Source organism: Podarcis tiliguerta (assembly GCF_965153285.1).
Source record: "Podarcis tiliguerta genome assembly, chromosome: 5".
In the NCBI taxonomy this organism is placed as follows: Eukaryota; Metazoa; Chordata; class Lepidosauria; order Squamata; family Lacertidae; genus Podarcis; species Podarcis tiliguerta.
The window spans coordinates 14,228,269-14,254,129 of record NC_139538.1 but is presented as its reverse complement, the minus strand read 5'-3'; the positions used below and the strand labels follow the sequence as shown (position 1 = coordinate 14,254,129).

The window sequence follows — 25,861 nt, the reverse complement described above, 5'->3', positions numbered from 1 at the left end:
GCACTTCCCTGTGATGTGAATCACATCTCATTTAACTATTAGCGGTTGCTGCTTATTGAGGTGTGTAAACCTCTCTTTCAAATGCCCTGGTTGCTTCTGCTCCAGAGAAAACAGCCTCAGGTCAGCAGGTTAGCTCATTGGGATATTAATTCTCTCCTTCTCGCTTCCCTTTCTCTGTCGCTTTTCACCTGGAGTACAAAAAGAGAGAGGTTGAATTTGCACCTAGGTAGTGGAGCCATCGCTCATCGCATTTTTTTATATCTTTGCCACTGAATTTCACCTGGTGTTTAAAGCTTGCAGATTTAGGATGCTTTCCTTTTAGAATGAAGTTGTCAGGAAGAGGAAAATCTCTCTCCGAAATAAAGAAAAATAAAAAGGGGGGGAGGAATCCTGAATAGATGTTCAAAAGCCAAGGGTACAGCACGGGAGTTTGTGATTTTATTCACAATTCCCAAGTTTGACTGGAGTGTCTTAAAACGTCAACAGGAAATTCAATACAGTGGCATGCAAACAGTTTCCTGGAAGATCCTTACGGAGAATAAATTTATATTGACAGCCGCATTGCAGGCTTGCCATCTCCTGAGCATTCTTTCTAGGAACACCGTGTTCTGTATGTGTGTACATTAATGTTCTATTTGATATTAGAATGCCAGCAAATAGGGCTGGTTCTCGTTGCTAATGCAGAAAAGATATGAGGGCAATTTTCTGAGGACCGTCCCCTCCGTCAGTTCATTGCTCCCTGATCTTTACTAATTTAGACTTTTCAAAACCTAGGTAAAGGTAAAGGGACCCCTGACCATTAGGTCCAGTCGTGACTGACTCTGGGGTTGCGGTGCTCATCTCGCTTTATTGGCTGAGGGAGCTGGAGTACAGCTTCCAGGTCATGTGGCCAGCATGACTAAGCCGCTTCTGGCGAACCAGAGCAGCGCACAGAAACGCTGTTTACCTTCCCGCCAGAGTGGTACCTATTTATCTACTCGCACTTTGACGTGCTTTCGAACTGCTAGGTTGGGAGGAGCAGGAACTGAGCAACGGGAGCTCACCCTGTCGCGGGGATTCAAACCGCCGACCTTCTGATCGGCAAGTCCTAGGCTCTGTGGTTTAACCCACAGCCAAACCTAAGCTTCCATTAAAATGTAGTGTCAGTTGGTGACAAACCCGCTGCAAAGTCAAGTTTGGGTTCCTTTGGCTCTCCCCCCCCCCCCCATGGCCTTTTCTTGTTTTGGCAAAGTACCTGAAAGTTTTGCTGCTATTGGTTTGCATCCTGGCTTCATTTAGAAGCAGGTTGTGCTGACCAGTGCAATTGGCGTCAGGGACTCCTGGACTTAGAATCTGAAGCCTTGGGACGTGAAGTCTCGTAGGTGCTGGCATGGTTCGGTTTGCATTTTGATGGATTTTCTTTTAATCGTTTAGCTGCCTTGAGCAATATGCTGGGTAGAAGGCCGGATAGAAACCAGATTACAGATTTGTTGTAGGGATTAAATGAGACAGAGAAGAGAATTCTGTACAGTGCCTCAAGCTCCTTGGAGTAAAGGTGGAATATAAATGTGAGTTAGAAAATTTAAAAACTGGAGTTGATTAGCTGTTCTCGACTGATGCCATATGACTGACATTGCATCCAGGTTTAAAAACTTGGCTTCCAAAACATTCAATCAGGCGGGTGATAATTATGCATGGAGATGATAAGAATGGATGGTGCTGGAATAGACTGAGGTTTGTCTGGTCCAGTGTCATGTTTCCAACCATGACCAGGCAGATGTCTCTGGAACCAGGGCACAATATTGAAGGTCAAGAGTTACAGTACGTATCTGTCACCATAAATGAGTCTGCTTGAAACAGATGAATGAATGAAAGCAATATTGGAAACTATATTGAAAGCCTGACATTGAAAAACATACGTGTCGGGTCCAAAGGCATTAGGGATGGACTGATGCGGAATTCCTCTTTCGCTATAGGACTTTGTGACCCTTCACACTAGAGCACTGTGTGAGAAAAGTGAAAAGGCTAAATCCAGAGATAATGACAAAAACTCGTAGAACGGGGACAGATGCTACGCCTTGCCGTCCTATTATGGCACTAAATGAACTCTTGCCCAAGCTCTTCTGGAAGTGCTTATTGAATATCATTACAGTATTGTCTTTCCACTCCTCTGTCCTCTGGATCCAACCCAAAATAAAGACATAGTGCTAACCGGGCCCATTGTTGATTAGGTAGATCTCCCTGACTTTCTTGTGTACATGATCTGCAGAGAAGATTAGCAAGGCACCTGTGCAAGGACAGCATGAAAATTCAATAAGCTTTCCATTTTCCTTGGGTTTTCTTCTGTGCCAGAAGTGTTAAGCAGTATATACATTTTCTAAATAATATGAAATAAATATTTTATCTGCCTAGTGGTGTGCGCTGCTAATCGATGACACATGGGATGCTCAGGGACATAGGATGACACTAGGCTACTGACTTTGGGCAAGCTAGTTGACACCAAGGGAGTAAAAACATAGGTTAGGACTGAAGACTCCTCTGTTAATTTGCCTTGAAATCGCAATAGCTTCTTCCACAGCCACTTGTTGATGGAAATGAATTAATAGTAGGCAGTTGGTACTTCCTGGGTATTTAAGGTTGTTTTTTTTTAAGAAGGTCTATGTTTGTGGCACCATGGTCATTGGCAGAACTTGCTGCAAACCATGGTTTTGCCAATCGTGAGCCAAACCCGGAAATTAGTGCTCCCTCTGCCTCCCACGCCTCTCCCAGTGTAAGCTCCCCCTTTGTTTGCCTGAGAATGGTTTTCCAAGGTGTTAACCAAGGTGAACACTAACCAGAATTCAAAACCAGGGCTTGAAGTGGATTTGCAAATCCAATTAAGAAGAAAACTGCTTAGCGTCACCATCATAGCAGATGCTGGCCTTTAACCATGGTTTACTATAACGAGGTAAACAAAGGGTTGATTTGCAACTGGGGGGCGGGGTGCTCTAAGCCTGACTTGCAAAATTTGCAGGAAGTCAGTTTTACATCTGCAATGGACCCACTTTCTGCAACCTCTCTTTTCAATCCCCATTGTAAGTGTGCTTTGCAGTAGTTTCATATTGATTGTGAAACATTTCTGGCCATTGAGCTGCATTATGTTTGAGCCCAACCTTTTTACAACCAATTTAATGCTGCGAATCCAGATATTTTCCGAGAAACATTAGTACTCGGCTACTGCATGAATTTATGCTCCTGCTGTTGATAATCAGGAGTGCAGAACGTCAAAGCAGTGTATGTCTGGACAGTCCATGCTAGATCCAAATCCAAAGTTCACAGCTGTGTGTAAAGAGCACATTGAGTTAATGAAACACTCTGAAGCAGTAAATAGCAACTAACTTGGTCTTCTCTCTCCCCTTGTGTTTTTCAGATTTATTCCAATCTATAGGGGACCAAGTCACACCTACAAGGTACAACGGCTGATGGAGTTCACCTGCTTCGCTTTCAGAATACAGGCCGTAAACGAAGCTGGCGAAGGACCTTTCTCAGAAGTATTTACCTTCAGCACAACCAAATCCATTCCCCCCGCCATCAAAGGTAAATAAGACGCACCTCCTGGTTTGGGCTGTGCGCCTGTGGAAGTAAACCAACCACCTGACTCTTTCAGTTGTTATTAATACCCTATACAGCACTTGTAGCATACACTGTGATTTCATTTGTCCTCAATAGTCCACTGTTTAGAGGACATGATTGTTCGCCCCATTTGATAAAAGAGGGAAGTAAGACGGAGGTTCTGGAGCTACCCTGCTTTGACACCAGCTAGAGCTTCATCAGTATGAGTTGTTATCTTATCCTCCTTTTAGACCTTTAAGTGTAACGTATCTGCCCAGGTCTCATGAACATCTGCAGTGAACGTGGAAATACCTGTGGAAAACCCACAAGTACAACAGCACTCTCCCCTAGAGTGGTTAGCAGCCTTGAGTACAGTCGTACCTTGGTTTTCGAACTTAATCCGTTCCAGGAGTCTGTTCGACTCCCAAAACAGTTCGAAAACCAAGGCGTGGCTTCCAATTGGCTGCAGGAGCGTCGGATGTTCGGCTTCCGAAAAACGTTCGCAAACCGGAACACTTATTCTGGGGGCCAAAACATCAGAGTACCAAGGCATTTGACAACCAAGGTATTGAGAAACCAGGGAGTCAGAGCCTAGCCATTGCAGCTAGTCTGTTTTTACTTCATTCATCACTGAGGGTTGTGGCTACACCCATTTGTGAGGAAGGCTGCAGGGGTAAACCCCAAGGAAAATCTGTACCCACTGCCTTGTGGGACGTCTTCAGGAGAAGAAACAGCTAAGGAGTAAACCCTACACAAATCGGGATTGGAGTCCCTGAGGCCATTGGATGGCAACTCCTACAGCCAAACATAGTGCTCCATTTTCCTTTGGACCCCATCAGAGGGGGAATCTTGTCATCTGGGCAGCCCGGGATCTCCATAGATATTGCCCAGGCTTGTGCCCCAGAGAGGTCACTTTGGTGCTGCTGACACCCTTGGAGGTACACTCCATTGTCTCTCAAGGCAGATATAGGCCAACCATGCAGCCCTGAGCAGCTGATGAATTATTTGTATATCTTGGATTTGCCATGACGGCAGTTGAGGCTTCTGCCATTCCTAGTTTCCATTGACCTTTTGGGTGTGTTTTGTTCAGCAACCACACGCTCCCCTCCCCCTTTTATTCCTTTTAAAATAAACATTTGTTCCTGTCGCCATGAACCAGGCTTGTATTCCCCCACCCCCTCGGGGTGGAAAGGTTTGGGATAACCAGAACATTGCTGCAGATGGTTATAGACCAGGGGTCAGCAACCTTTTTTAGCCGTGTGCCGGTCCAGTGTCCCTCAGACCATGTGGTGGGCCGGACTATATTTTGGGGGGGGGAAATGAACAAATTTCTATGCCCCACAAATAACCCAGAGATGCATTTTAAATAAAAGCACGCATTCTACTCATGTAAAAACACCAGGCAGGCCCCACAAATAACCCAGAGGTGCATTTTAAATAAAAGGACACATTCTACTCATGTAAAAACACTCTGATTCCCGGACCGTCCGCAGGCTGGATTGGGAAGGCGATTGGGCCGCATCTGGCCCACGGGCCTTAGGTTGCCTACCCCTGTTATAGACGATCGTCATGGAGACAGATGCATGGCTGCGCAGTTGTAAGCTACTTGAAAGCTTTATGCTTTATTGAGAAATCAGATTCCTGTAGCTGATGGGGCCCTAAGTGACATGTGATGGCTTTTCCCTTGATGGAAGAGGATTTCTCTCCCCCCCCCCCAAGAGTAACAATCAGCTTGTGCTAAGGGCAGTGCGGGTGTGAGCTGATAACAAATCATGCCTCCCTCTGGGGCCCAGAATGCATGCCGTGAATCTGAATTGCAGTCTGGAATCGGCAAGTTCCAGAAGCTTTGCCGTGTTTGCCTTTGGTACAAAAAGAACAGCAGAGTCCCTGTGCCCATCCGAGTGTAACAATTCCATTAGAATCTGGAATGGAGGGGAAAGGCTTTCTGAATGCCAGTTTCTGGAAATCACAGGCATGGAGAATGCTCTTAGGCTGGGTACAGACATCTGGCTGGCCACTCTGAGAACAGGGTGCTGACATTGGCTGCCATACGTCCAGATTTTTCCGGACATTTGGCCAATTTCCACTCGGACGTAGCTGATGAATGCACTATTCCGGATATGTCCAGGAAATTCTGGGTGTATGGCAACCCCAGCTTAACCATATCTGGTTTATAACAATAACATATAATATAATACAATAACATAATAAACAATAAATAAATATAAATAAATAAAAACAATAACATAATAAACCATATCTGGTTTATAACCATAACAAGAAAAGCCACATTCTTCCACATGGCTCTCTCTTTCTCTATATACTCTATAAGACACACCAGACCACAAGACGCACCTAGTTTTTGGAGGAGGAAAACAAGGAAAAAAATATTCTGAATCTCAGAAGCCAGAACAGCAAGAGGGATCACTATGCAGTGAAAGCACCAATCCCTCTTGCTGTTCTGGCTTCTGGGATAGCTGCGCAGCCTGCATTCGCACACACATTTCCCCTTACTTTTTAGGAGGGGAAAAGTGAGTCTTATAGAGCAAAAAAATACGGTATATCTCCTCCATTCGTTTTCTACTTTTCTAATAGGAAAATATTTTGGATTAGGATTGGGTATGCATGGGTTACCGTAAATTGAAAGAAACATTGCAAATACATTCTGTGTTCTGATCAATTGGTTGTCTGTTTCACCATACCATCTATGTTCTATTCTCACTTATTTTAAGTCGGGTGGGTGGGAGGAATGAATTAATTGTATTTACTATATTCTTTGGGGGGGGGGCGGGATGTTAGAAACTTGAAGAGGAATAAAATTATTATAATCTCTTGTCTTTAGCCCCTCGAGTGAGACAGCTGGAAGGAAACGCCTGTGAAATTGCTTGGGAAGCTGTAGCCCCCATGAAGGGAGACCCTATCAGTTACATTCTGCAGGTCTTGGTTGGAAGAGAGTCTGAGTACAAACAGGTAGGGAAAGAGAGCATTTCTACCGAAGAGTCAATATGGCAAGACTGGATTTCCTTATGTTTCTTTTATAGTTCATATATTACTCTAAATTCTTTGGCTTGTGTAGGAGTATTGGGTGATCTTTGAAAAAAGTTAAGTCATGTTCAGAATTGAAAAGCAGCTGGCCTCTTGGGCTTGCTGATCAGAAGGTCGGCGGTTCGAATCCCCAAGACGGGGTGAGCTCCCGTTGCTCTGTCTCAGCTCCTGCCAACCTAGCAGTTCGAAAGCATGCCAGTACAAGTAGATAAATAGGTGCCGCTGCAGCGGGAAGGTAAACATCATTTCCGTTCGCTCTGGTTTCTGTCACGGTGTTCTGTTGCGCCAGAAGTGGTTTAGTCACGCTGGCCACATGACCTGGAAAGCTGTCTGCGGACAAACGCCGGCGCTCTCAGCCTGAAAGCGAAATGAGCGCCGCACCCCATAGTCGCCTTTGACTGGACTTAACCGTCCAGGGGTCCTTTACCTTTAACCTTTATTCATTATACCCTGCCAGTGAACGAGGCTATTAATCCCCTATCTTATACTTGTGTAGCTACATTTTCCTGCCTCATTGTGGAACATTACATTTCTCTCTGTTGAATTTCATTTTGTGAGTTTGGGCCCAGTTCTCCAATCTATTAAGGTCATCTTGAATCCCGGTTCTGTCTTCTGTGGCACTGACCACTCCTTCCACTTTGGTGTCAACTGAAAATGGAATGAGCATCCCCTCAATTCCTTCATCCAAGTCATTTACAAAAACGTTGAACAACAACGGACCCAGGACAGAACCCTCCGACACCCCACTATCTCTTTTTTCCAGAAAGATGAGGAACTATCTTTGGGTTCCAGCTACAAATCCACCTAATAGTTACCTCATCCAGCCCACATTTTATCAGCTTTCCCCCCAAAATATCATGGGGGACTTCACCAAAAGCCTTACATAAATCAAGACACATTATGTCCACAGCATTTTCCTGATCCCCCAAGCTTGTAACACTGTCAAAAGAAATGAGATTCAATTGGCATTTCAGTGTACTGTATATGCCTACCCTTTTTTCCTCATATTACACATTTCTCAATATGAGAGTCGAAGGTGAGCCCTTCCCAATGTAAGCAGTTAATAGAAAAAGGGGCAAGAAAAGATTGTGTGGGGAGGGGAAGAGTCTGTGAAACATACAAGGGAAAAGTAACAAAAAAGCCAATGGGGGATAGTGCAAGGAACAATCTGAATGCCTGCACACTCAGGAAAATGCAAACCAGGGCTTTCTTCAGGGAAACTTATCGGAATTCACTTCCGCCACCTCTCAGGTGGGTGCCATTGCCATTCTAAGAGAAAGAGGGAAGCATTCATGGTGAATTCCGGCACCTCTTTTTCTAGAAAAATAGCACTGGTTAGAACTATTTGAAAGACACTCTAGGGTTGGCGAGTTGGTAGAAAGAAGCACTAGTTAATTGCGTGCCCTCCTTAACTGGGTTTTCACCATTCAATTGGAACCACTCAAGTTACTGGCGGAAGTGAGAGCTGGACCATAAAGAAGGGTGATCGCCGAAAAATTGATGCTTTTGAATTATGGTACTGGAAGAGACTCTTGAGAGTCCCATGGACTGCAAGAAGATCAAACCTATCCATTCTGAAGGAAATCAGCCCTGAGTGCTCACTGGAAGGACAGATCCTGAAGCTGAGGCTCCAATACTTTGGCCACCTCACGAGAAAAGAAGACTCCCTGGAAAAGACCCTGATGTTGGGAAAGATGGAGGGCACAAGGAGAAGGGGACGACAGAGGACGAGATGGTTGGGCAGTTTTCTCGAAGCTACCAGCATGTGTTTGACCAAAGTGCGGGAAGCAGTGGAAGACAGGAGTGCCTGGCGTGCTCTGGTCCATGGGGTCACGAAGAGTCGGACACGACTAAACAACAACAACAAGTTACTGGCAGAAACAGTATTTCCCTAGAGATTATTCTAAGACAGGGGAAAAGTTGTTTTCAGAGCAGTCTAGGCGCTCCTTTACTATTCTAACCCTCCTTTACTAGTCCTAAAATGTTTTTGTGCTTGCCTTCACCCTTTCATTGCCAGTTTCAGATAACGGGGAGGCTCAACGATTTGAAGGAGAACATTTGCATTGATTCTTTCTAAGGTTCATTTTCACTGATGACCGCTTTCAAGCTGCCTCTCCTAATATCCCCCTGGAAATTATACAAATGTCTTCTCAGAAGTAGCACAGCATGATCACCAGCTGTGGGCCTAGCCTCCAGCAGGTTCACACCGACGATATGCAGATGAGAGAGTTGCAAATAATATACGCAGGCTAGCTGGATTGCAGATATTATATGTGCAGTCCTCTCGACTGATGGCATTGTACATTGCTGTTCTATAAAGCAAGTTTCTGAAATACACATCTTACGTCTTTGCTCTTACAGTAGTGCAGTGCTAAACTCTGATGATCTGTGAATTGCATCGCGCAGCTGGGAATACAGCCATCTTGCTGTTAGCACCCTTTAAATTATTCTTATTCTTATTATTATTATTAGTAGTAGTAGTAGTATATTTTTAAGATAATGTAATTCCTAAGGAGCAATAAAGCTGAGAAATGTTTACAAAAATGAAAAGCAATATTGTCAGGGTTAAGTGGATCTCTTGTGGGTAAGCAATGTCCCTCCTCAAAATTTTCAAACATGCTAGAATTGCATTTTGCTTCTTGGATTCTCACAACCCTTTAACATAAAGTCTTATTTTCATATTTATTTTTAGCCCCTTTATCATTCTTCTTCCAACATCTCTTCATTATATGACTCAAGACAATTTGGCATCCAGCATTGAAAACATTGCCCCCTTACTCCTGGTCTGAATCTGGGTACTCAAAGGGAATCATAACACACATACCATTTTGTGTTGCTGTCTCTTTTCTGCTCTTTCAGGTGTGGCGGCCATTTTGTGTTCATGCCTAAGCCCCATGGCAGCCATATTGTGACCGGCGCCCACAGCATTTTCTCAAAATTTCAAATAGGTGCACTGGCCTAAAGCGGTAGGCAGCCTCTGCTGTTGTGCAAGCCTGTACCGCATTGGAATGAGTGGCCTGTCAAAAGTGATGCCTTTCAAAGCAATTAAAACAGAACATAGTCCTATACAAGATAAATGAAAAGGGCATTTTCCTGCCATAACTGCTTACAGACAGATAGATACCAGTCATTCATTTCTCTCTCGTGACACACCCTCCCAAGGCAGTTCACAAAATAGCTAAAATCATAAAATTCATCAACGTGAAAAGCACAGTATTTGCTAGATCAGAAAAGCCTCACATGGTATAACCCCATCAGAAGTTTAAAGCACTGCAGATACTAAATTAGCAGGTGAAAATTGAGACATGAAAGAGAGCAGCAGGTTAAATGCAAAGCATTGAAGGGGTAGTTTTAAAAAATCAGGTTAAAAATAGGTTTTTAGGGGTTTTTGAAAACCAGCCCATACCATGCCTGCCTAGGCAGGGAGTCCATAGGCATTTCACAAAATGTAGGGAGGTCAGTAGAAGGAGGGGGTGGGATATAAGGATTCAAGGGGGTCCTTAGGGTATCCTGGGCCCAAGTTGTTCAAGGCTTTGTATATTGCCCCAAGAACCTTTCACCATAGGCAAGCTCCCCAAAGTGCAATCTTAGAAATTTGCGTTACAGTGGTGCCCCGCAAGACGAATGCCTCGGAAGACGAAAAACCCGCTAGACGAAAGGGTTTTTCGTTTTCTGAGGTGCTTCGCAAGACGGATTTTTCTAAGGGCTTGCTTCGCTAGACGAAACAGCCCTGCCTCTCCTGTCATGGCGACGGTCGCACGCTCGCTTCCCCGCTCCTCCGGCTCCCTCCCACCTTCCGGCTGCCTCGCGCCGCTGCCCACCGCCCTCGTGCGCTCCCCTCAGGAGCCGTGGCCGCCAGCAGCCAGCGTTGCAGCCGGAGTCGCGCTCCTGAGCCCCGCCGCCCTCCAGCAGCCGCATCGCGCGGTGTCCACAAGGCGCGAGTGAGTCCAAGGACCGGCTGCGGCAGCTGCCCTGTTTCTCCCCACCCCTCCCCGCCATGGTGCTTCGCAAGACGAAAAAACTTGCTCTACGAAAAAACAAGCAGAACGAATTAATTTCGTCTTGCGAGGCACCACTGTATATTGAAAAATAGCAAAGCTGTTCTGGTGAAAAACAACACAAACATTCTAGATTCAGGTAGGTAGCCATGTTGGTCTGATGCAGTAAAACAAAATTTAAAAATTGTCCAGTAGCACCTTAGAGACCAATTAAGTTTGTTACAGTGGTACCTCGGGTTAAGTACTTAATTCATTCCGGAGGTCCATACTTAACCTGAAACTGTTCTTAACCTGAAGCACCGCTTTAGCTAATGGGGCCTCCTGCTGCTGCTGCACCGCTGGAGCATGATTTCTGTTCTCACCCTGAAGCAAAGTTCTTAACCTGAAGCACTATTTCTGGGTTAGCGGAGTCTGTAACCTGAAGCGTATGTAACCCGAGGTACCACTGTATACCCAGAACAAACTTAGCTGGTCTCTTAAGGTGCTACTGGACAATTTTATTTTTTTCCCCCAACGCAAACATTGTTTTCCAGAAAGAGTAACGAAATTCAGCAAGGTGTCTAAGGGCACGAAAACATGCACACACAAGGAGCATTAAAAATGCACAATCCATGGGTGTGGATTCTTCAGGATTTTTCACATTCCACCCTACGTTGGCAGCTTAAACTGTTAACAAAATAAGGACAGTCCAGTAGCACAAGGAAATATTCATAGCAATGTATGTGTTCTCATGAAAGAGGAAGAGGAAGCCACATGCAAAATAATAATGCCTTTTAGTGCTGGGAAGTATAATATTCCCTCAATCAATAGGTAATGTTGAGAGAAGACATTTGGGCAGCATATCGCCAAATGGGTAGAAGCCACACATTTATCGTAAAAGCACTGGAAAGCCTTTCCGTTTGCGTTCTCCATTTGCCGCTGCTTTTTTTCTTTTTCTTTTTGTGGGAACCTGTTTACAGCCAAGACTCACTCTGGGTAAATTGGCGGAACGTGTTGCTGCTTACAACCCGTAGGTGGGTGACAGGGCTGTGGGCCGGATGATTTCACCTCAATGACTGTGACTTGCGTCTTTGCACACTTGCCACCGTGCTCAGAGCGACGGTGCTCGAGTTTGTGTGAATGGAGAGAGGCAAAGAGCCCTTCCTGCAAAATAGACGCAAACAGTGAAAACGCTTGTTCCCAGTTAAAGCGGCCGAAACTTTTGACTGCCTCCCAGAGCAACTGCGTAACGTAAAGGCAACTGCAAGGCCGAGCTGTGAGAAAGCGGAGCGTGTGCTAAGATCGCTTTTTAATAAGTAGGAAGCATGCAGCCACATACTCTTCTTTTATTATTTATTTAAGCAGAAGCTACGACCGAGGGGTCGTGTTTGAGGCGCATCTTCTCCCTGCTTTCACCGCCCCCCTCTCTTGTTTGCAGAACACTCAAGCACATTTATCGCTGGTGTGTTGTTTTTTTGCTGTTAGCCTTAGCAACGTGGATATAAACAACTGAAGTAACACCACAATAAACGGCAAACAGTACAATTAACATCACTGAACTGTTACAGCATTCCCAAGGCCGATTGCATGAAGCTCATGACACCACCTCTTAATTCCTGTCCCTCATGCCGTAATTAATTTGTCGGTTGTTAAAAAAGAGCCACGAGGCTCCCTTGTCTGTTTTGCTACAAAATACCTCAAGGAATGTCACGAGTGGCATTATTTGTCAAAAAAAGTAGGTCTGAATTTGGCAGAGGAACGTGCATATCTTGCTTACAGTATCAGCTTGCTCTTGCTCATTGATAAAGACATTCAGTCTCAGGATATTGATCAGAGCTGCAATTGTTAGTTACCTATCTCTCTCTCTTGAATAGGTGTTTGTCTGGCAATCAACTGCAACTCAGAGCGAGATAATAACACTTCCTCCTCAAGAACCATTTTGTTATATAAGTGCCCCCTTTCTAGTTTTTATGAGTATTATTTTTTGCCTCAGTATTGAGTGTAGGCTCCACGTGTATTCCTTTTCGCCAGGAGTGATGCCAGTATTGATCCCAGCTCTGATCTGCTGCTGGTGGTGGTCATGTGTTTTTTGCCTCTTTAACGCAAACGTCTCTCCCTCTGCTTTGTTTGGCTGCTTTGAGGATAAGTCAGAAATGAGAGCAATTAGTTTTATACAGCGCTGCTGATATGCAAAGTTTTCAAAGGCGTTAAGTTAATAAGTCGTGCAACACTGCTCTGCAGTGGAAATTAGGACTGGGGGGGGGGCAGTGTATTAAGATGTTGGTAGTCACACCATGCAAGCACAGGGTGTTATGTACTGAAATTATCACCCTGGGCCAGCAGGGGGATACTGTAGATAATTATGCAAATGAAGGATCGAAAGTGACGTTCAGGGATTGGATAGTTTGTATGCAAATGAAGGATCAAAAGTGATGTTCAGTGATTGGATAGTTTGTATGCAAATGAAGGATCAAAAGTGACATTCAGTGATTGGATAGTTTGTATGCAAATGAAGGATCAAAAGTGACATTCAGTGATTGGATAGTTTGTATGCAAATGAAGGATCGAAAGTGACGTTCAGTGATTGGATAGTTTTAGAAAGTTGCAACAGTTACGTTGTTCTGGAGCTCTATATAAGCAGGCTGACTGAGCTCTTCAGTTCAGTTCTGTCCTGGCCTCTGAATAAACAAGAGCTGTTGAAGAATGGCTGTGTCGTCTGATATGTTCGCCCACAACTTAATACCGGGCTTGTTCAGGATGAAGAGCTGAGTATCTTGTGTGTACATAGAGAGAGAGTGCATGCTTCTAGTCTTTAAGGCTGCTTTCTTTCAGACCATTGGTCCATCTAGTTCAATATTGTCTGCTCTGACTGGTAGTGTTGCTCCAGGGTTTAAGCCAGAAGTCTGTCCCTGTGCTAACTGGAGATGCCAGGGTTGAGTAGTGGACCCTGTGCATGAAAAGCAGATGTTCTGACACGGAGCTGTAGCTCTCCCCCATAGTTGTGCTTTTCCTGGATTCCATAGGGATTCGATTTTATATAATTCCAGGCACAATCATGGTAAACTTGTTGCATAATACAGACATAGGGTGCATTGAAGGGGGAGAGAGAGTGAGCAAAGCAAATTGTCCCTGTTTGCTTTTCCAAATGATTGCAAGCTACAGTACTTGCAAAGCAGTTGTCCTGAGATGACACAAAGCAATAGAACATGGGTGAGGGGAGGAAGGGCAATAACCTGCCTCTTTCTCACTCTGCACTTACCTGCGGCACAAAAACAAAGAGGACTAGCTTTAAAAGAAACAAGCCCCACCGCCCGGTGGTTGTAGAGGGGTGGGGAGCTCTGTTGGCAAATTTGCGTAGAAGTGAATGGGCTTTTGGCACTTTCCCATGCATGCAGATGGCACTGCAAGCTTTGTTTTGTTGCCGTAATTGCCTGATGATCATGCTTTTAGCGTGCGACAGTGAGGGCGTGTGGCGGTGCAATTGGCAGGCGCGATTTCAGACGTAAACAAACCGAACGAAGAAGACAAACTTGGTGCTGTAATTTTCCTGAGCCTACTAGCCATTCTCAGCTATGCCTTTTCCCCCGTCAGCCGACATGGAAGTCGAAAACCAAGCAAGAGAGTCATGTGTTACAACAGGTGACCTTTTCTATTACCAAAGCTCCAACAAAACGAGAGTGGAGGTCACAAGGAATGGTGCGAAATGGTCTAGCATAACAAGTAATATGGCGATTGTGCTGGTCAGCACAACAGAAATCCCACACGATTTATCCATGGTGGAGTGCAGATCAGGGCTGGCTGAACATCAAAACATGGGCAATATGAAATGAACACCCCGAGTTAGTGTTGCCCTCAGTGGCGTAGCGTGGGTTGTCAGCACCCGGGGCAAGGCAAGTAATTTGCGCCCCCCCCCCGCTGCACTGTCCCTCCCCCAGATAGTCCCTCGCTCGCTCTCTCCGCACTGCACCGCACGCCTGGCACCCTCCCCTCCACAGTGGGCGGCGGCTCGGATCGGATTCGCACAGCCAGCACTGCAGTGAGAGAGAATGAGTGAGCCAGGTAGGGGCAGAGAGCTGCGAGTGCGAGTGCGCCCCCCCAGATGTTGCGCCCGGTGCGGCCGGCCCCCCCTGCACCCCCCACGCTACGCCACTGGTTGCCCTGAGGGGCAACGACCGCCAAAGAGGGGGTCTCTTTGCTCTTCCCTGATTGTTCTGAGCTGCACTGGTTTTCCAAACCTGGACTCGTGGTTTAAGTTACTCTAGACTAACCATGAGTTATAAAAGTTTGTCTGAGAGAGCCCAGAAGCCACAAGCCCGTGTTTGAACGATTGGCTAAGCCAAACCATGGTTTAGCACAACAGCAGAACAACTGGAGAAGAGGGGTGGCTACAATCTCCTCTCCCAGGGCTCGGAGAATCTGGCCACAGTGATCCATTCACAGATGACCTCAAAGCTGGGACTGTCGTGGAAGTGGTGGCTGGTGCAGAATGCAGTGGCACAGCTGTTGTGTGGTACAGCCTGCCAGGAACACCTTTGTTCAAAAAACATCGCTGGCTGCCTGTTTGCTACCAAGCCAGATTCAATATACTTATAATACAGTGGTGCCTCGCAAGACGAAAAGAATCCGTTCCACGAGTCTCTTCGTCTTGCGGTTTTTTCGTCTTGCGAAGCAACCCTATTAGCGGATTAGCGCTATTAGCGGTTTAGCGGCTATTAGCGGCTATTAAAGGCTTAAGGGATTAGCGGATTAGTTGCTAAAAGGCTATTAGCAGCTTAGTGCCTTAGAAAAAGGGGGTGGGGAGCGGAAAAAAATCGCAAGAATTGCAAGACATTTTCGTCTTGCAAAGCAAGCCCATAGAGAAATTCGTCTTGCGAAGCAAGCCCATAGAGAAATTCGTCCTGCGAGCGCATTGAAAAACGGAAAACCCTTTCATCTAGCGGGTTTTCCGTCTTGCGAGCCATTCGTCTTGTGGGGCACCACTGTATTGACATGCACCTAGCAGCTTGGAACCACAACATTCTGTTGCATCTCCTGTTCAGCAGAGAGAGTTCTTTACACCGAAGCAAATCTGAATCTTTGCGGTGTTGAAATAAGGAAGCTGTAAAGAGAAGATGGTCATCCCCCACCAAAGAGACTGTAGCTTTTAAATCCAGGGCTTAAGCAACAGGTGACACGTCATAGCACTTCACCGTTAAAATTTAAAATATTGACTACTTGCTCCCTAAATTGTTGAAAAGTGGTTTGTTATTTACAAAGGTTGTTGCAAAATCCCTATTGGCTTTTTCTGCCACCTAAATCTGAATACCCCGTGCCAGGCATTTATGCAGATTCATATTTTCTCCCACTTAGTGATTCATATTCACTGAGTCATAGCTTCCCTGTGTTTTATTAGCTTGAATTGGTGAAATCTCAGTAGCAATCTTAATAATGATATCAGTAAGTGCACCCGAGAGAAACTTTTTTACATTGTTTTCCTACCTGTCTTGTGTACGTAGGAGGGCAACTCTACTCACTTTGCAACTCTTTGGATGGAAGGAGTAATTCATCAATTGCTATCTTAAAAATGAATAATGCCTGCTATGATACATGTATTGTGTGTGTCAAGTACACATTTACTCCCTGTTTGTAATTATGGCAATTATGTGTGGATTGCACATGCGGATTACTGATCATTTCATTGCAACATTATCTGACAAATAAACACTGCAGTGAATGGGACCAGGGACTGGGGAAACTATTTAACCGTCCTTGCTTTGAGTCCCCCATAGGTCATGCTGTCTGGTATAACTTGTGGCTGGCTCTCATTGCACATGAACGGACAGAGATTTTGTTCCAAGCTCTGCCAATGCATGATTACCATCACAGGACGACAATCACCCTTCCATCTGACAGGAAAACCCTGAGTCAGCTATTGACAACTTACATCCCATCTATTGAATCACTGTAATCAATGCCCTGTCTTTTGTATAAGGGGTTTTCCACTGTCCCTGCAGAAAGTCAGGTCTGATTGTTGGTTGCTGCATGTAAGATATATGACTGAAAAGCAACTTGTATTGATAACAAGGGGTTGCCCCAAACATTGCTTTTACTGCTAGAAGCCTTTTGAGACATACAGCGGATGCTCGGGTTGCGAATGTGATCCATGCAGGATGCACATTCGCAACCCGCGTCTGTGCACGCGCGGGTTGCGCTTCAGCGCTTATGCGCAAAGTGTGATTTAGCGCTTCTGCGCATGCGCGACCGCCGAAACCCGGAAGTAACCCGTTCTGGTACTTCCGTGTTTCGGCAGTCCGCAACCCGAAAAAATGCAACTTGAAGCGGCTGTAACCCGAGGTATGACTGTATATATCTTGTACGTGCCCAAGATGAAATGCGTACAAGCCCTGGCATCATGTTCCATGATACAGCCACCCTGTGCCCAGTTTTATAAAATGCAGGGTGCGACGTTATACAGTTTGCTTGTTCGTATGCCTCACAACAGCTTCTCTTGCTGCCCCAGAGAAGCGGACACGGAGCAATGGATCCAAACTACAAGAAAGAAGATTCCACCTAAACATTAGGAAGAACTTCCTGACAGTAAGAGCTGTTTGACAGTGGAATTTGCTGCCAAGGAGTGTGGTGGAGTCTCCTTCTTTGGAGGTCTTTAGGCAGAGGCTTGACAACCATATGTCAGGAGTGCTCTGATGGTGTTTCCTGCTTGGCAGGGGGTTGGACTCGATGGCCCTTGTGGTCTCTTCCAACTCTATGATTCTATGATTCTAAAGTTGTCTGGGCATCTTACCGCCGTAAAGAAAAAAACGTTAAAATTAAATGATAAGCTACCTCCCTTTCAGTTTGCTTACTTTGTGATTTTTTTAAGAATAATTCCTGTGCACACGTGTGTTTTTCGGCATGCAAATGGGTTGCTGCTGTGGAGCCTCTGCGAGGAAGTAAAGCAGACATTTTATAAATAAATAGTAGATGAATAAGTTGTGTGGCTTTCTATAAAGTGTTATTTCCAAATCTTAGCAGAAACCGGTCATCTTTTTTGCCTCCTGTTTCACAGCATTTAGCCCCCCTGTATTTGGGAATCGAAAGTTTCCGAGATACCTAGCTACCAGCTGTTCAATGTGTGTGTGTATCTGTGTCTGTGTCTCTGGACTTGATCCCTGAGCAATCTTTTTTTGTCGTTTGTTCCCCAAAGGTGTACAAGGGAGACGAGACGACGTTCCAAATCTCAGGCCTTCAGACGAACACAGACTACCGATTCCGCGTGTGTGTTTGCCGCCGGTGCTTGGATACCTCACAAGAACTTAACGGACCTTTCAGCCCATCTGTTGCCTTTCTGCTCCAGCGGAGGGAGCTGATGCTCACGGGAGAAATGGGGAGGATAGATGACGCAAAGACGAAAAGTATGATGCCTTCGGACGAACAGTTTGCCGCCCTCCTAGTCCTCGGCTTTGCCAGCGTCTCCATCTTATTTGCCTTTATATTACAGTATTTGTTTATGAAGTAAAGAGTCCCGTTGCAAAGGTATCATTTTAACTAATGCTACGCATTATCCACATGTTTTATTCAGATATTCCTCTTTTTATTTTATTTTATTTTCTCCTTCTCTCTTTTTTCCCCCCAGTGGTGTTTTCCAATACATTTTATACATTTTTCCTGGATTAACGTGGGACGGGGTGGGCATAGGGATAAAGCCCTATTTAGGAAATACTGGGAGTTCGGGTGTTCCTTTTCGAAACTCGGAAGACTAGGAAGTGGTCAGAAATATCCAGGGCAGATACCAAAATCAAGTAGCCTGGTTTGTTTTTTGCCTTTTTTATTTTTATTTTTTTAAAAAAATAATCTATTCTGTATTTGTTACTTTGCTTTCAATGGATTCAGAAATGTAACCAATTTGCCTTCACTTTCTTGGGGTTATTTTCGTTTTTTTTGTTTCGCTAACATCATTGCAGTCTTTTAAGTTGCAAGTTTTATTACATTAGAATATCTGCTTTCAGCTCTTCCGCATCTACAAGCCTTAATCACCAAGTATAGCATTGCGGTTAGAATGTGGCGTTCGGCGATACACAGTGTTGGACAAAAACAGTAATTAATCAACTTTGCATACAATGATATCCACTACATTTTTCTCCTCCTTCCCTCACCCCTTCCTCTTTTTTTACCCCCCTTTCTTTCTACATTGTTAAAAAAAAAAAATTTAAACTCCGCTACATTATCAACTATATATTTAGCACATTTCAATCCAAATAATTTATCCTGCAACATGAAGTTCATTTAAAAAAATAATAATAATCTCTTTATTCCAGTTGTTTGCGCAATATGAGCTGCCTGCATAACAGATCCGATAACCAGATAGCTTTATAAGTGACAAAGCATTACAGTCCCTACCATTTCTTTATTTTATTTTATAGCGGTAATTTTAAGAGGGCATTGTGCAATAGTTACTCCCATGTCCAGCTGGTCTTTTTTTAAAAAAAGAAAAAGAAAAAATAAAGCTGCTTTTAACTTGTTTGCCTTTGTATATACTCTTAATCCAATCACTAGATATATTCACCTTGATTTATATGTTTAGAACTGGCGAGAGAGAGAGCTTGCTGCCTTTGCTATTTATATTAAGTATTATTACCTTTTTGACGTTAAGTAATTGTTCGGTCAGCCACTTAAGAGGGGAGGAAAAAGACGCCCATCTGTGTTGGGGAAACCTGGGAATGAGGCCTCCGAGAAGGCATAATTTGAATGTGAGGCATTGCAGAGCGTCACACCCTGCTCCTCTCCCAGGAAGCGCCTGCCCCGACGAAACGCAGGATGTGACTTCGGCGCATTGCAAGATGTCCTCTAGCCCCACTCAACTTCTCGAGGCTGCTGCTTCCTGGGCGATGTTCCGGGGCGCACACACTGCATCGCCCATGTTGCAGTAAGTAGGGAGAAACGAAAGAAGAGAAGGCAGGGCGGCCGCTTGTGCATCCCATAATATCTCAGTCCAGCCTTAAGCTTGTGCTCTTCCCGCAGCAAATGTGACCCGTTGCAAGAGCCAACGCCAGGGTTGTGTTGTTTTCTTTTCTTTTCTTCCTTTCGGAACATTGCCTTTACATCGCTGGCCCAGGTGGGCATGTCTAGTCTATCCAGTCCATCAAAATCCTTGATATATGAATCATTGGCTTATTTACACAATATCAATGTTGTCCAAGTGCCTCAGGGATATTGATAGGCAGGAGGGGCAAGTGGATTCCAAAAGGGCGTAGCAGACATAGGGCCAGGAACTTTTCCCTTGTAAACACGGCCCCGAGTCGCAACGGACTCGAGTTGCGTTTCTGCAGCGCTTGCACAGGGCAGACACCTGCCTCGCAGAGACTCCTGGCCGGGCAGGGCAGCTGCCGGAGAAGTTCCAACACTTTGTATATCCCTGCTTTTTAGAAGGAGAAAACAAACAGAAATAATCATTTTGTATATTTTTGCTGTCTTTGGTATGGCTTGGCTCTTCTGTCCTCTATGTTAGCTACGACGCAGTGTCCCTGTAGTAGCATATATTCCCATAACCAAAGTAATGGGGGAACCAACATTATTTTTGATCTAGGTTTATTTATACTATATACTGCATACAGTACTTTAAATGCCAATTACAGTGCAATCTTATTATTTATTGTAAAAAAATAAAATAAATAAAAAGTGTACTTATGTACTAAATTTCCCCCGCCCCCTTCCTTTGTAGCATGTTATATTTTCAATTTTATTTTATTGTCAGTTTTTGTTTTATATAAGTGTAGGTTTACCGACATCAGCATTCCTAGGATTATTAAGCTTCTTACAATTTTACTTGTGCATTTTTTGGGGGGGGAAATAATGGGAGTGTCTTAGTATATTAATTGCCAAAAAGAAAGAACCCCTCCCCTCTGATATGGGGCCTGATAAGCCAAGCATCTTGCTGTGGAATGGCTTTGAAACTGAATTATCTGTGGGGTTTTGTCTAGTATCAGAGCTTGTCGAATTATACGCTTGATCAACGACCGAAAAGTTTACATGTAGCCAAAACTAAAGTGAAACGAAAAATATGACCATCTCTTGGAAGGACATTCTAAGGTTCGACGAATTATTCTTTGTGCCTCTCTAGATGTAGCAAACTAGTACAAAGGTTCTGTATCTTGTTATTGACTATCGTTAGTTTATAAATTTGCCTAGGAAACTAATGGTATTGAGCTTAACTTGCCTCTTTCTCTTCCCCACTTCCTTTGGCCAAAGTCAATGGCTTGTCAAATGTTCCTAGTGGTGTTTTATATGTGTGTGTTTTAATTTAAATTTATTTCTTGTATGAAATTTGGGTGACCACAAATATAAGTTCCGGACATGTTGTTTTGGTGAAATTTTGTCTGTTTAAGGGGAGGGGGGAAGTGCCCCTTCTAGAAAAAGTTAGTTGTGCATAAATTTCATTGAACTTAACGGGAGAAGCGAGTTCTGGGATGTTGGGCTCCCATGGTTTCTAATGTCTAAGCAATGTATCGCCCTTGGTCTTCGCTGTAGCTAACTTTTATCTGGAGTGGGGCCAGTTGGTTTTGAAAGCTGATCATTGGGAAAGCCACCATTTTGTAGAGGTCCCTTCCCCACCCCCCACTCTTCCTCCTCCACCCCCCCACAACCCCACAAAAAAAACCACAACTGGTTCACTACAGCAAAAATCTCCTAACACCTTTAAAACTGAGTGGGAAACAAACTACTGTAAACTTTGTAAAGGCGCTCTAGAAATTGAGATTTATACATTTTGAGTGTTTAAAAATGAAAGATATGGAATTGTAGTTTTACATAAGGTTGAATAAATGTGACGAGGAGGGAAGTCTGTAACACTTTATTATCGAGAAAGTATTTAAAATGATTTGTTACGTATTTTTATTGTAGTTTCGAAAATCAAATGTCTCTTCCTTAGCCCTCTCCCCCCTTCCACACACACTGCCATGATCCATGAAATACCGTGGGGTGACATGTATGGGTCTCTTTGCAAACACTGCCATTTACGCCATAGGGATTGACTAGAACTAACCTCTCTGATGCAGATGTAGAATAAAAGTGTTGCAAATCCAAATCATTCCTGATTCTGCCTCCGTAAACAGCAGACTTGTTTCTGCTGATGGCTTTGTTATATTTCCTTATACTGTACGTCTGTCCCGGCCCAAAATCAGTCTCAGCTGTGTACAGGCAAGCTCCCCATTCCCAATCCTGTAGACTTTAAAAGAAATTGTAAAAATAATAAAAAAATGCAAAGTGGGGAAAGTATTTTAAGAAACTATTTAAGAGGAAAAGAAACATTTTTATATTATCTGCCTTTGTCCTTTATGAACTTGAAATGTTGTAGTTTTCTAATCCTGTTTTCGTCAGCGACAGTAAATCAGTATTCACTGTTATCATGGGAAAAGTGCCCTAAATTGAATGTTTCCGAACATTATCCTTGCACAATTCTTTAAATTGAAAAAATAAATAAATGATAATAATAAAAGGGTTGGTTTTTCTTTTGGGTTTTTGTTTTTTGTTTTTTTACCTCACTAATAGGACATATACATTCCAAGCTTTTCAACTCTTGAGAGAAATAATCATAAGTTTTCTTGTATTGTAAATTTAACTATTTCATACGCATTGTATTAAAACTGCCATATCGATTTTAATGTATAGATTTTTGCAAATATTACGCTATGTATGTATCTGTATCTGTAGTGTATATGTAATATATTTATGCCCAATAAATGTTTTAATTCTTTATTGATAGCAAGATTCCTTTTTCTGTGGCTGGTAGAGCCACCTGTAGCCTTGTAAGTAGGTTGCATTGGCAAAGAGTAGGGGCCGGTCTATGAGGCTATGGTCAGCAGCAGCATTTTGAGGCCAGTCCTGTTCATCTTGCTAAGTGGAGAACTGGATCCATCTCCTTCCCTTCCATTGCGTAAGTGTCAAGGTGTTAAAAACTTGTCAACGAGCTCATCTTCTACAGATTCAACGGAGTGTTGATTCCAATCTCCTCCCATGTGTAGCGAAAGACAGTGGGGAGCTGCTGTAGACTCTACGTTGCATCCTTTATGTCAATATAGAGCAGGCAACAATGTGGAAATTGTCTGAAAAGATAAGAAACGGAATGGATCGTACTTATGCCTGGCTCCCTGGGAGGTAGCTTTCACAAGGAAACAACCGGGGGGGGGGGGTGAATGCTTATGAGCAATCAAGGCCGTCTAAACAAATGACTTGTTTTCAGGATCAAATTTAGCACTTTGAACATCACTGTCGCCTTCAAGAAGCAGGTTCTGAGAACACGCCGTTCTCAGAGCTACGTTTGGGTGACTTGGTACCATTTAGTGTCGTATCTGGTGTAACTCTATGCAGGGGCATACCTAGAGGTTGGCTAGGTTTAGTGGCGTAGCGTGGGGGGCCACCAGGGCGGTGGCCCCAGGCAGGAAATGGTTAGCGGGTGCAAAATTTCAACACCCGGTGCTGCCTCAACACAGCTCTTTTGTTGCTTTGCTGCAGTCTCCTGGGTGACGCAGACACTGCTAGGCAGTTGAACGTAAACACATACTCCGTCTGTTTCCCTCCCACCTCTCTGCGTGGCCCCGGGTGCTTGCAATCCATGCTACGCCACTGGCCTCCACCAAGGGTACAGGCCTGGGAGCGGTTCACAAAAATTGTGCCTCTCCACTCTGGCTCAGAATGGGCTAGGAGCTATCCACGTGCTCCCAGGGCTGCTGCTCCCCTGTTCAAAGGATGGGCATGGCCCCAATGTAGCTCCTTCCCAAGACCACAAGGGAGCCTGAATACGATTCTGACTCTGCTGACTCCAGCTTGCTTTATGCCAGCTTCCTGTGCCTATGGTTGTTCCCCCAGAGTGGTCTGATTTAGTCCAGGCTCCCGCATTGTGCTGAAGAGGCACAGGCAGCCTCAGCCTGGCTGATAGGCTTTGCAGTGAGTAATGGAAGCCTCCAAAGTGTGATGGGAAGTTCTCTCTGGCTCATTAAGCCCTGCAACCTTGCTGAAATTGGCAGCAAGGAGAACGATTGTAAAGGTAGGAACTTCAGCTGCAAAATGTGGAGGCAGCCAGAGAGTCGTCTCGGATGCTGTGCACTGCAATTACAAGGTTGCCTCCAGACTGTCCTTGTTTTGTGGGAGGGAATTCAGGTGCAGACCAGAAATTTAGGTTGGCGCAATTAAAGAACTCTTGTCGCCCTGGTACAACAAATCCACTTTTGTTGTTGTTGTTGTTTTTATTTGTACTTAGGAAATTGATGGGGAAATGTGGCAAAAAGTGTGGGGTGAACGGATGATTAACAGAAAGATGTATAAACTGACCATAAGCAAATTGGGATGAATGTTCCTTGTCATATAACTGCCCTGCAAACACACCAGAACTCAGACATGGTCTAACCTCCCCATAAGCAAATCGGGATGAATGTACAATAAATAGTTCGTAGGGAAGAGCCAAAGGACTCGGGGGTTGCAGGGACGAGCCATATGAAAAACAATTTGTCAAGTGAAAATGACCATGGCATTATTCATGGGATCAGTACGGATGGTGGCAAATGTTATGCTGGGGGAATAGAGCCCACTGAGCCAGCCCGCCTTGCAAAGTGGCTCAGGGAGGGCGGCATGAGGAGGGCACGACAGCCACATGCCCTTCAACCCCAGCTTCGCAAATCTGTGGTCCTACATTTTGCTACAGCGGCAGAACGCCCATTTCTTCAAGACAAGTCAATTAATTTCCCATCCAAATCCCCCTTCAATGAATGTACCGTATTTTTCGCCCTATTGGACACACTTTTCCCGCTCCAAAAACGAAGGGGAAATGTGTGTGCATCCTATGGGGCGAATGCAGGCTTTCGCTGAAGCCTGGAGAGCGAGGGGGGTCGGTGCGCACCAACCCCTCTCGCTCTCCAGGCTTCAGGAAGCTATCTGCTCGCCATGGGAGACCCAGCTCTCCCACGGCTAGCGGAGACCTTGCCGGCACCCAGAAGCTTGGGGCGCGCTGAGCTCCGCACGCCCCAAGCTTCGGGATTAGCGCAGCGCACCTGGGGGAAAAATTTTTTCCCCCTTTATTTCCCCCCCAAAAAACTAGGTACGTCCTATGGGGCGAAAAATACGGTACTTCCCATTAACCACCCAGCCAGGTGTTTGGTTAATTTGCACCACATCCCAAATAAGTTCCTCTTCTGTTAATTTACACACAAACACACACACACACACACACACACACACACACACACCAAGCCCATTCCAAATCAATTCCCCCCCTTCAGGATTTTCTGCAGCCAGTTTACTGAAAGTGGTTTGATCCCTTCATCTTCTCTGAAGGACGGGAGAAGGGAAGAAGGATCGCTTGGGTGTGGGGGGGGGAACGAAAGTTGCATCGTTTTCAGAGGAAGGGGGCTATTCCATGAGATGGCCAAGTTGTTAGGTGCCATAAGAATACAGGGAGCTGCTGTCTTCTGAGTCAACTCTGGTCTATCTAACTCAATATTGTTCACACCGAGTGGCAGAAGCTTTCCTGGGCTTTCAATAACAGACAGTCCCAATCTGACCTTAGGATGCCATGGGTCGGACCTGGGACCTTCAGCCCACCAAACAGATGCCATATCGCTAAGCTACGGGCCTTCTCCAGAAAAACATAAATGTTTACACAATGGTTTTCTTTCATCTTGTTTATTGAGGTTCCTCAATACCGTTTACCAGAAAGGTTAGGACAAGCAACAAAGAAATTGAAATAGAGTTAGTGGCAGGATTAAAGCAGACTCGTCATCCCCACACAAACAGTTTCAAATGTCTGAGGGGCTTTTATTTTGTTTCCCCTTTGGAGATACTTGAAAAGCAATGTTTTGAAGTAACAGGTGAAGGCAAGTTTTTAGCAAGTTAAAGGCACATATGTTCATATTAAGCCGTTTTTGACATTTGTAAAGGTTTTTCCCCATGGCCACTGTGAGGGATTCAATGCTTTATAGATAGCAAGGCCTTAGGCATCAAAACGCATCATCCAGGCCACAAACCATCATGAGAAGAAACCAAATTCTGCCATCCATTACACTTGAACCATCTCATTTACACGGCCAGTTGGTTATGTTGAACAGAAGTGTTGAGGTTATAGGCACTTGGGACTAAGAAAGACGCTGAGGGCAAACCTGAAATAAATGTAAAAGGTTGCTTAGATGTTATTCAAGCTGCATGATTTGAGATTCGAGAACTCTGGAGGACTGCGAGTTGATAGAACAGCTGTAATTATGAGGCCCGTAGGGAGAGAGGCCTCTTAATTGGATTAAGTACCAACA

At 44.6% G+C, this 25,861-nt stretch overlaps 1 protein-coding gene across 2 annotated transcripts in view; it reads left to right on the top strand.

Annotated features, from left to right (window-relative positions):
* Positions 1-22,322, top strand: part of FNDC3B (fibronectin type III domain containing 3B) — a 285,915-nt gene extending 263,593 nt beyond the window's left edge. For both annotated transcript variants that reach the window (XM_083441945.1, XM_083441946.1), the window contains exons 24-26: positions 3,389-3,555; positions 6,413-6,540; positions 17,776-22,322. In XM_083441945.1, coding sequence (XP_083298071.1) covers positions 3,389-3,555; positions 6,413-6,540; positions 17,776-18,087 — 607 coding nt within the window. In that variant the 3' untranslated portion in view covers positions 18,088-22,322. The remainder of the gene's footprint in view (positions 1-3,388; positions 3,556-6,412; positions 6,541-17,775) is intronic.
* Positions 22,323-25,861: the final 3,539 nt, after the last annotated feature.